Genomic DNA, 12,122 nt, shown 5'->3' with positions numbered 1-12,122 from the left:
GCTCAAGGCAACCATTCTGAATAGCTAACACATTTATAAAACCAAACAAATCCAGCACCTCAAATTCCAAACTCGTATGCCTGTGTTTAATTTGAGAGCAAAGTAAATGGTTTAATTTTTCGGTTACTTTATTTGCATGATGTTGTACCTATAAAGACTTTGTTCAGCCTTTCTCAGTATCAAGGATGGAAAAAGCAGAAAGAACAGCTTGCTTGTAAGGTCTCAGGCAAACTGCATGGCATTAAGAAATACCATTTTTGACTTTGTTCTAATTGGAGCCTATTTGACCCTGGAGCCAGAGCAGGGTAATGGAACAAGCATGACTCAAATGAAGTCGCTTTTTACAGTGTTGTGCAAAAAGTAAGTGAAGGAAAGAGAGAAATGCAGAGAATGTAAAGGGGACAGAGCCAGAGAGATGCATTAAGAGCAAGAAGAAAAGGCAGAATATGTCATGGAAAATGGCCAAAGGAAGGGAGGAAAGAAGACAAAGCAGAGAAAGAAAAATGAGGGGAAAAAAGAAAAGAAGGAAATAGAAGAGAAGAAGGAAGCAAAGTGAAATTATAAAGAAAAAGAGGAGTGTCCTTCTGCCCTGCTAGGCAGAGTGATGAGGTGGTAGGACTGCAAGCAGCCCCAGGCAGTAGTGCTCGTTATTTCCATCCCAGCTGATGTCATTGATTGCTTCTCTACTCCCTTGTCATGTTTGGTGACAGAATTGCAGGACTTGGGATGCATGATGACCTGCTCTCTTCCTTCTTGGTCCAGGCCAAGATTTTCTTTCCAGTTCCAACCACACACAGCTTCATCAGTGTTTCAGGGTTCTTCTGGATGGCACTCATCAGCAGACATGGGGAGGTGGTGAGGGACAGGCCATTGGGACTGTCTCCAGTCCAAGCAGGTGGAGACCCTGTTCCTAGCCTTGTCTTTTGCAGACAACCGGTTTCCTCCTCGGTGTGGTGCTTCAGCCAAACTTTCACAAAACCCATGCCCACCGGAAGGACTCTTCCTGAGGAGATGCTGTGAAGCTCATCCTTTGTTCCTACAGAGAAGGGATGGTTGCTTCAGCCCTGATGGGGTTTCTGCTGGCATCATGAGGGTGGATAACTATAAAAAACGCTGTCTTGCAATAAGAGCTTGCTCCTTTGGGAATAGTAAGTCCTACAGGCTTAGGCCATATAGCTTAGGATTCTGCTTTCTGTCTTCATTATTAAGGTTTCTCTGTCCTCCCCATCATCCTTTCCCCCTCCCTCACTTCTTCCCTTTGGCAAAAGAAGCATCATTTGTTTTATTCCTTCTGACTAATTAAACCCCCTGACAGAAGGTGGTCGGATGCTGTAGGATCTGAGCCTTGCGAGGGAAATTTCCTTGGAGGAGAATGAGGGGGAAAAGCAAGGTTGGTTTAAAAAGAAATAGTGATACCAAGAGAAAACCAGCAAGGCATTCTCAAGGTAAGAGAGAAAGCAGTTTTATGGGAGGTGAAGATCAGGGTCTTTTTCGTGGGAAGGTCTGCAGATAGACACCAGCAATTACCCACTGGGGTGGCTTCCACTTCACCAGTCGGCATTTGTGTAATGCCTTGCCAACGAGCAAATATCTGACCTACGAATCGTCCAGTACATGCAATGCAAGCTTTTACTTAGCTGATGGAGGATCTAGGAGAGTGTTATGGGTGATGTGGGAAAAAGGGTGGGGAAGGGGGTGAAAGAACCTGAGGTTGTTGGAGGTGGAGGGATGTCAGAGAGGATGTGTGAGAGAGGAGTTAGGATTACTGAGTTGGAGATACAGGGACATAGTCTGCTCATCTCTTAAAATCCAATCTCCATTTCTTGTTTGCTCACAGATAGTTTAGGAGTGAGTTATATGTCGGGCTTTTTTGCTTTAACAGAACTCCTCCCCCACTTTTATCCAGTTACCCATGAAAAGTCAGTGAAATGAGACCTACTTAAATCAAATGTCAAAATCATGCTCATCCCAGGCCACTATTTGTGCTATGTGAACTCATATTGCCGTAAGGGCGAAGCAGGGAGAGAAAAAGGGTTGGGAGTGAGCTTGGAGCGAGCGAGCTAAGAGCAATCCATGTCTGAGTAGCTTGTGCTTTGCCGTGTGTTCATCACGACCATGCATGTCTGGGGTGGGACAGGACTGTTGCCCACTTGGGTTCTTCGGGGGGGGCAACAAAGTTGGCAAAGGGAGAAACTGTGGCTTCATACTGGATATTTCATATCTCTCTCCCATACGCTATTCCAGTGCCTGACAAAATCAGAGATTTCTCTTCCCAGAAGAAAGTCTCTTCCACATTTCAATTTATAAGGAGCAGGATACAACATTTCAGCACTCACAGTGCCTGGAACATGTCCAATTTCAATTTTGTTTGATAGAAGATGAATAAAAATGTTGATATTTTCATTGAAATGTCTTTCTGTTTACCTAGTTCCCAAAAACTGCTTCTAGCCTTCCACAAATATTTGGCAGGGGTAAATTCTCAGGGTGGGAATACAGTCACATGAGTTGATGTTGAAAATCGCAGTGATCCAAATCTCCATAGACGTTTAGAGGAAGAATCCACATGTGAACTCAAACGTTTTCCAGAAGCATTTTGGGAAGCTGTAGGTGAGGGAGATGCAGGACCTTGCTGGATGGGTTGGCGAGGCTCAACGCAATGTTATTCTTGTGGCTCCTGCACAACTGCTGGTAGTTAAAAGGACTAAGATACTGCCAGAAATCCAGTTATGTAATTTCAGAAAGTTGAATTAGGATCAGCATCCAAACCCTATGTAATGTTTTCTTCATTAATTCCTCCCAATGAGATTCAAAATGTGAGGGGTGCCTTTGGTCAAAATATGCAAGTAAGAAGGATCTTCCCAAGCCCTTCAGACTGAAGGGACAACTCAGCTCAGATCCCAATATATCAGGGTTGTTTGTCTCCTCTTCGTGGTGGGCTCTGTGAAGTAAACCTGTGTTGACTGTGGTCCTTGAGTCAATGGACATATGCTTGCTGTGCCCATGTGTTGAGCTGGCTGAACTCCATATAAGCATAGCAGCGAGTCTTGCCTAATATATTTTGCTTTGCAGCAGGCTCAGTAGCCTGGAACAGAGCTGCAGTAGCCTCAACTTTGTGGTGTCCTGCTGATTGGAGGTTCAGGTTGAGCAGCCTCATGCCTGCCAACAAAATGATGTAGACGAGTCCTTAGAGGATTGCCTGTTCCATTCCCGAATTCATGCATAATTGCTTTCTTTTTCCCCTATGCTAAGCCCTTGCTATGTCAGAAACCATCTCATCTCCATGGCTGTAGTGATAGGTGTTGGTAGTGTGCCAATCTAATGACAACCTTGACTGTGCTCCCGCACCTCTGTATACTGCCTAATCGCTCTAAATAGAGGGTTCTCATGTGTCTGCTGCACAGTGGGTCTCTGCTTCTCTGCCTTCATGCCAGCAGAGATCACTGATGTGGAAATGAGAAACATGCCAGAAAAAAGGCCTGCAGCAGAGAAAACCAAGTGGGATCGAGATCCTCACTTTAAGCTGAGAACAGTGGGAGTTTAGTGATGTTAATCTGGCAGATGTTGGCTAGTTACACAGTTAGTCCCAGTGACGCAGAGAACTAGACTAGGAGAGGTTATAGCATGTGCGTTTGTTCTTGACATTGCAAGAGCTGATGATCAGCAGATCTTTTGTGTTCAGACAGGAAAGGAGAACTGTTCCACACCAGATTTTCCAGTAAGGACCTCTGTATATGAAGAAATGTCTTCTGTAGCAGTGTAAGAGTAGTGAAGTCATGGATGGTATGACTGGATACTGGGTCCCTGGGGAGGGTATACATCTTGTGTTTTTTCTCTTGCTTCATCTCCTCATTTTCCAGATGGATGTTTGTAGTTGGTAGAAGATGTTCACCTTCTTTTCATCCTCCAACCTTCATCACCACCATTCCCAGAACAGCTCATTTGTAATTGTTCTAGTGTAGGCACTGCCTTCTACTATTGCCACATTAATTATCTTTAAAGTTTCACACTGGATATGAAGGGCCTGATCCTTCTCTTGCAACCTACGCCTTTTACACACCTGCCTCACCATTGGTATCAGAGTTGTTACCCAGACTTAACACTGGTGTGTGTGGGAGCAGAATCAGGTCCAAAAAAAGGCTGGGTCAACCAGAAATAGATCCTGGTCTTCTTTGCTCTTTATTTGTATGTGCAGTGTGATGTGAAGGTCAGGCGAGTTGAGACACAGACAATTAGGAGGAAAGTTCTTGCCATGAAATTAAGCTGGTAGCATTTGCTGAGCATATTTTCTTTTTTTTTTTTCTTTTTTTTTCTTTTTTTTCTTTTTTTTTTTTCTTTTTTATTTCCTTTTTTTTTAAATGTCTTTCTTTCTCTCTTTCAGAACATGGAAAAGGTGCTGGTGCCTTCTGTCACGTTAATTGTAGGCTGTGGAGTATCTTCGCTGACACTTTTGCTGTTGATTATCATTTATGTCTCTGTTTGGAGGTATGGCTTTCATTCTCTTCTCTTCTTGTTGGGGAAAGTAACTGTCTCTTGATCTACATGGGTCCTGGTGGTTTTGCTCGCCTGTTTTGGGTGTCTGGTGCCTGAGGAAGGACAGTTTTGTAATGAGTGGGTCCTGCAAACAGTCATCATGGTGGCTTAGTTGGCATTATTCGTTCCTTTTAGTGCCAGAGAAATTGGTACAGTCAAATTAGTGCCATGACCCCGTGTAGTCACATTGTTCCATTTTCAAAAGCCACGTGCTGTTTTGGATGCTTTTGTATACCCCAGGAAACCTTGTTCGCGGAGAAGTGGACGTGCACTGCCTCCTGGCAGGCAGACTGCTTCAAGGTATTCCCGGTTGGGTCTTTGATAACATCAAAACATCCATGATCCGTTATGAAAAACATCTGTCCTGAAGAACTGACAGCACTTGTCAAGAGCTTAAGGATGTTAAACTGCATGGGCTAAATAAGTCTCCAACCTCTTATCCACGTTTTGCCTTTAGCTTCAGATGCATATGGGATTCCTCAGTACATCCCATTGCAAAGAGCTCCTGTACACCTATAAGCAGGTTCAGGTGCAACATTAAATTGTATCATTTATAGATGCTGAAGTGGTTTGATAGCAAATTTTTATTGAACAAAGGCCCACATTGGCTCATGCCCCTGTTAGATACAGTTTGGTGGACTGTATGAGCTGAACGACCCAAGGTGTGCATGGGATTTTCCTCCTATTCTGTATCTTACAAGATCCAACTTTACACTACGAGACCCATGCCTTTCCTAAGCCCATGGGAAACACGCTGTGAGCTTCATGACTCTAAGCTAAACAAAAGAAAGAAAATCAGAACCGGGTGAATAACCATGAAATTGAAATGCAGTGGCCACAGAGAATATACTGTTTGGAAATTATTGGTGACCCTTTGGGGAGAAAGGATCAGTCTGAGGCTCTTATTTTGTCAAGTGATTCTTCTTAGTAGGGAGGAAAGGGTAAATTCAGTTGAGAGTTGTGAATTGAGATAACTTTTTCTACCCTTTGATAGAGGAAAGATACAAGAGAGTAAAAAATAAGCAAAAATGCATCTTTTTTATGTTGATACTGTGACAGTGCATAGTGGCTAGTTAATTATGGCAAGTGCTCTGAGCTGAAGACTGATCATAATAACATTTATCTAGAACTCAGGTTTTTCCGTGCCTGGGGTATCATTGGATCTGCTCAAGTCCTTGTCCTCTCCTGCTTTTCCTCAGGCTGGGCAGCACTGGGCAGCGCTGGTAGGTGACTTACTGGTGTCACTGGTGTCAGGATCAAGTGGAAAGTTAGGATAGAGGAGTAAAGAGCAAGTGTTCGAGCCTCACCCTCTCTTTCCTATCAGAAACAAGTTCAGGATCTGAAACCCAAGTTTAGACATGAGGTTGAATCAGTTTGGAGCATGCCAGAGTCATTTGGAATAACATGATGTATTTTCTTCCAGGAGTGTGCCCCTCAATATTTACTGTTATTGAGGACAGTAAAGTCAATTTCCTGCCCTGTTTAAAATACACACTTTTTAATTTCTCATTTCAGCCTTTGCATTATGCCTATGCCCAAAATGATCAGCATGAATGGGGGGACATGTTTATGGGAGGCTTGAATGGGCATTTCTGAGCTAGCCAAGGATGGACGTGCATTTCCAAGTGATCCTGAGACCAGCTATATCTTGATTAAAGGGCTCTCTATCCTAAGTCTCTCTGTGTAAATATTTGTAAAGCATGATCAAGTGATCTCTAGAATTTCTCTTTGCTGCGCTGAGTTTGTTTCATTTCTTCTCTGTAGATCATGTTTTCATGTTTTCTAAACTTCACAGCATTCCCATGGCTGAGCCCTGAGCACTCTGTGTGTCCTTTTTATTTTAGGCATAGCTGCTGGACATGAATGTGCTGTCCTATTAATGGTCTCAGGAACATCATATTCAAGTCAACATTATCTCCTGGCTCCCATTTCGATTTGCCCTAGATGTTATATAGTCTGATAGACAACAGCTGGAGGAATGCTCAGAAGCGGGATCAGCAGTATTATTCCAGCTGTTGTTGCTAAAATACAGGAGCCGTATCAAAGTGGTTCTTTCTCACCGTGTAGAGGAGAAAATGCTCGTGCCCTAGCTGCCTGGTCTTCTGTGGAGAGCACTCACCAGAGCTCAGCTGTTTCAGGGAGCTTTGGCCGGGAAATTTCCCATTCAGACCTCTGGACAAAGGCATCTGGAGCGTGCATACATAGGCTCAGCTTGAGTATGAAACACTTCTGATGAATAGGCTCACTGAGGCTGACAATCTGGAAACTTTCCCAGAATTTTGCCCAGCTAGGGTTTGTTTATACATGGGAGGCAGAAAGAAAGGGCAGGAGAGAAAGAAGGAAAGGAACGTGGTAAGGAAAAGGAGGCAGAGTAAAAGGGAGGTGATCGCAGCTTTGGGCTGCATATCAGAGAGGAAATGAATTTACCCTCCGCTTCCCATTCAAAACCCCTAAATAATGGTTGCTTCTTAGTGGCACCTACTCAGCCATGGGCATGAACGGCATGAGCTTTTTGATGCAAGCGATCACTTCAGACACAGCCAACTTGGCACAGCCTCATTGAAAACTGGACGTTGTTTCTGTTTGACGGCTGTTGGTGGCCTGTTGGTGGACTCACTCCAGTTCCCAGTAGACAGATGGCTGCAAAAACTCTGCTGCAGATGGTGCATCTCTGGCCTTATTAGCAGTCTCGACGGAGAGGTCAGTGACACAGTGGGCCATAGAAGTGGAGTGACCTTGTTACATCTCAGCAGTAGCTGTCCTGGGTCACAGCTGGAGACATGATCTGTGTGTGGGCCACGTGCTCCACCACCCATGTGGAAAAAAGAGGGGGAATTAAAAGAAAAAGATCTTCCCTCTTGAAAACTGACATGAAAATGAAAAACTGGGGAAAAGGAACTGTTCAAGGGTGAGAACAGGTGAAATGACTTAGTACCATGTTTCTCTAAGTGCTGGTTGGTACTGCTCCTTTCAAGCAGCTCCTTGACACGATGGTGTTTCAGGAGTGCCCTGATGTGTTTTCCATCCCTGAACTCTCTGCGGTTCAACAGCCTCTGGAATCAGTGACCTTTCCGTAGCATGGAGATCAATGCTCTCTATTGAATAGCTCTTCCACCAGCCCATCGGTATGTGGGGCACGGCAGACCTTTTTCACTGGTGGCGGCTGGGTAAATGCTGTATTGCTGAAAGATATCAGTGCGAGCTTTTCTCACTCCCTGCCCATCAAAGGATGAGGATTGATTTAGTGGTTGTCAATGAGCTCTCAAGGGGCTTTTAACACTTGCTTTAAACACAGAAACTCTGCCTTTGCTGGAGATGCTGAGGCACTCGGTGGCCCTGGTGGGAGGCAGCACAGAGAAGGATGTGTGTACGCACGGTGAGAAAGCAAGAGTGACTCAGTGTTTGCAGAGAGGAAGGGAGCATAATAGGGACAGAGAGACAGACTGCGGGGTTTTCCTACCTTCTCCATCTGTCTCAGTTTGCACAGGGCTTCCCCACATCCTGCAGGACCCAGACCAGAGCAGAAGTTCCTTAAATTTGCAGTGAGTTTTCCCCTGCTTTGGTGGCTGAGTACAGCATATTTTGATAAGTAGGCAGAGTCCATGTATCATCCAAGGGGTAGCGAGACAGCACCCTGGAGCAACTCTGCCTTTATTGGAGATCTCTCCTCTGGCAAAACCCATCAAATTCTGTGGTTTTTTTCCTTCTCTGATGTGAGTTCCTGACTCCTTTGACCAGACGTCGTGGCTGGTAATGGTGATTTCTTTCTGTGGAGCATCTCCTGTTCTGGAGAAGAGGAAATGGAAGGAAAAAAGCAGGCATGGCAGGAGGTCGTCTTAGCATAATGGGGAACTTCTGATTGAGCTGAAACATAACAAGGAAATGTTTGATAGCCAGGCCAGGCTACGAAGGAGGACTATGGTAGCATTGCCCAGGAATGCAGGATTGAATTAGGAAGGTCAGACCTCAGCTGCATTTGAAACTGGTAGGGGATGTGAAAGGCATCAAGAAGGGTTTCTGTAGGTATGTCAGCACCAAAGGATTACCCAGGAAAGTGTTGGCCCAGGGCTGATTGGGGAAAGTAGCCTAATGGAGGAGGAAGTAGAAAAGGTGAAGGTACTCAGCGCCTTCGTCGCCTTGTTCTACTGGCAAGGTTTGCTCCCAGGCACCCAAGTTCCTGTACCTAGTGGCAGAGTCTGGGGAAGAAAATACTACCCACTGCCAAGGAAGAGGGAGATAAGGATCATTTAAGTAAGGTGGACATTTGCAAGTCCATGGGACCGAATGGGATGCATCGAGGCTGTTGATGGAGCTGGCTGATGTTACTGTGGAACCACTCTCTATCATATGGGGAGGTTCCTGACGGCTGGAAAGAGGCAAATGTTACACCCATCTTTAAAAAGGGCAAGGAGGAGCATCTGGGGAAAAACTGGCTGGTCAGCCTACTCACAGCCCCTTGGAAGATTAAGGAGCAAGTAGTTATAAAGGTTATTTCAGGCAAAATGATGGATAATAAAGCAATTGGGAATAGACAGCACAGATTTAGTGATGGCAGATTGTGCCTGACTGACTTGTTTCCCTTTTGTAATGGGATGACTGCGGAGAGAAGTAGGTGTTGTATACTTTGACACTACCAAGGCCTTTAACACAATCTCCCGTAGCATCTTCGTATCTAGACCAGGGAACTGTGCATTAGATTGGTGGCTTCTAAAGTAGCTTAGTAGCTGGATGAAGTTCATGCAGACTTAAAGGGTAATGGTCAAAGGGTTGAAGCCTAATCAGGAGCTGGCTACTAGTTGTATCTGACAGGGGTTGATACTATGGCCAGTATTGTTTAATGTCTTCTTTAAAAACCTGGATGATGGGGCAAAATGCACCTTCAGCATGTTTGTGGATGATACCAAATTGGGAGGAGGGACTGATATGCTGGAGAGCAGCATTACCATTCAGAAGGACCTCAGCAAACTGGAGATAAAGGCTGGAGAAATGGTATGACAAAGACAAATACACAGTCCTGCACCTGGGACAGAGTAACCATGTGGACCAAGGTGGGCTGGGGACTGACTGGCTTGGTAATGCCTTCACAGGGGAAGCTCTGCAGGTCCTAGTGAGCAATGATTTGAAAAATAATCAGCAGTGCACCCTATCAGCAATGAATGCTAACGTTCTATGGGGCTATATAGGCAAGAATATAATCAACTCGTGTAGGGAGTTGATTATTCCCCTCTGCTTGACACTCTTGAGGCCACATCTGGAAGAGTTTGCACAATATTGGACTCAATACAAGAGAGATGTCAGGACATTGGAGCAAGTCCAGTGTATGCTTAGGGAGCTGGAGAACATGATGTACAAGGAGAGGCAGAGGGAACAAGGCTTAGTTAGCTTGGAGAAGAGGAGGCTGCAAGAAGGAATCATGGAGAAGTCCAACAGTTTGCAGAGGTATACAGAGAAAGGTCTAGAGGCACCAGTTGCAGCAGGAGAAATTCCAGTTGGATACAAGGAAAAAAAATCCTTCACCATGAGAGCAGTTAAGTACTGTAACAAGTAATCCAAGAGAGGTGATGTCATTTCTGTTCTTGGTGATTTTCAAAGCTTGATTGGACAAGACCCTGAAAAACCTGGTCTGACTTTGAAATTAGCCCTTTTTTGGGCAGAGGATTGGACTGGGAACTCGAGAGGTTTTTCTCCAACCTAAATTAATCTGATTCTGTGATCCTACATGTTGCCAACCCATGTCTCATTCTTTGGAGGTTCAGGGATCTGGGGAACAGGATGGACTCTCAGTGCATGAAGGGAAGCATGGAGAAAGGAAAGATTTAAGGGGGGGAAAAGTCTGAAGACAGCTGAATTATCTTCCCTTATATTCACATACAGACTGTACTTACAGTCAACTCATTTCTTACCTTTTTTGACCAGAGGAAACTGTTGAAGTGCATGCTAATGCCAGTTGGATCATAGTGTTGCTACGAAGATTCATTACATCTCATTTCTGCCAAGACGGAGACCAAATCTCCCTTTCTATCCCCTAGAAGCTGCTGAATGGAGACTTGATATTTTACTTCACACAATCAAAACATAGATAGATTGATGGCTGTGTACCCTCCAGCCACAAATGGAATAGGATCCAGGTGATGCACAGCATTGTATTGAGCCCAACAAAATAAGGAAATTTGGGATCAGACTGGCCATGAAAGGAACCAGAGGCTCATTTTGCAGGCAGTCAACCCAGTTTCTAGTTGAGCTGGAAGCCTAAATTTTGTAGTCTCTTCTGGGGTTGGGTGAGTTTCAGGGAGAACTACCTATAAACCAGATTTCCAACAGGCTAAGTACAAGTTCAGGCTACTTTGCATCAGTGACTTTTTTGTACCCAGGGTAGCATATCCTCAAGGTTCATGTTTATCCAAAGGTGAAAGTCAAAGGGAAGTTAAAATAAAAATTTTTCAGCCTTCAGTAGGTCTAAAGCAAAGATTTACCCTTGGCAGAACACACACATGCAGTAAACTCATCCTGCCCACCTAGTCAGAAACTCAAAACTCTGCAGCCAAAGCACGACCAACTCACTCTTGCTAAAATTAGTTAATGAAATTAAATTACCAATATAAATAGTTGATGTGCTGGAATATAGGAAATAATCCTGCATTAGCCTCCAGGGATGAGCTGGTTGATTAATAGATCTGTTTCTAATTTCTATAAGCACCAGCGTCTACTCTTCACTCATCTGGTATTCAGGCAGGGCACTTGCCGAAGCACTGATATTATTCACGTGCATGAGTGTCGGTATGGTCAAGTCCTGAGTCAATCCTTGAGGACTTGCACTTTTGCAATACCTTTTTAATTTTATTAGGTACATAAAAGTGCCCTCAAAGAACTTTTCCTCCATAGCCAGTGTTTTGAATTAATTGTCGTGCAAATACCTCAGCAGCAACTTGGTGCTGTGCTGCACATTGCAAATCAGAAATGACAAATAGCTTGCCCCTGCAAGGTGCTGAAGGCAACAGCTTCCTAACTTGGACCCCTAATGTCCTGGAACCACAACTGCAGTTACCTCTTGGCCTAGTTTTGAGAAGTGTTAAACCTCTCCCATCTTCTCACCTCAGAATGGGTTGTTAGGTTAAACAAAGAGGAATGCTGAATCACAAACACTTTGTTGTGAAGGTGCATGCATTCGTAATCTGCTTTCATCGCCAGCATGCCTGTGGCTCTTCTTATTTGGGAATCTTTCCATGTGTTGCCTGTATGTTTTCTTTCAAGCTCCTTTTCAAGTCCCCTTTCAAGTTAGGAGAGCTGAAGAAGACTTGCAGCACTCTACTGTTTTAGGAGCAGCTCACACTAGGGACCAGGCTGGCCCCTAGTTTGTTGAGTCATGCTCATAACTCCAGCATTGATGGGGGGAGGATGGAGAGATCTGTGGGCTGAGCACTACACCTAAGCTCTCCCTCTCCCTTTTCTCCTCGTTCTTGTCTAACACACAAGATCTGCAGGAAATGGGCAATCTCTTACCACCCTGGCCCAGTGCAACCTGCACCTGGTTGATGCTTTTCAGAGGTAACTTAATGAAGTTGTAACAGGGTGGATCTCCCTCCCCCTCTTCT

The 12,122-nt window shown here is 44.6% G+C and overlaps 1 protein-coding gene across 11 annotated transcripts in view; it reads left to right on the top strand.

Moving 5' to 3' along the window:
- Positions 1 to 12,122, top strand: part of ADGRB1 (adhesion G protein-coupled receptor B1) — a 279,324-nt gene that overhangs the window by 207,093 nt on the left and 60,109 nt on the right. For all 11 annotated transcript variants that reach the window (XM_075743190.1, XM_075743189.1, XM_075743187.1 and 8 more), the window contains one exon: positions 4,379 to 4,482. In XM_075743190.1, coding sequence (XP_075599305.1) covers positions 4,379 to 4,482 — 104 coding nt within the window. The remainder of the gene's footprint in view (positions 1 to 4,378; positions 4,483 to 12,122) is intronic.

This window comes from Balearica regulorum, chromosome 2 (assembly GCF_011004875.1).
Source record: "Balearica regulorum gibbericeps isolate bBalReg1 chromosome 2, bBalReg1.pri, whole genome shotgun sequence".
In the NCBI taxonomy this organism is placed as follows: Eukaryota; Metazoa; Chordata; class Aves; order Gruiformes; family Gruidae; genus Balearica; species Balearica regulorum.
The sequence above is the reverse complement of the archived record's forward strand: the minus strand, read 5'-3'. Positions and strand labels throughout refer to the sequence as shown.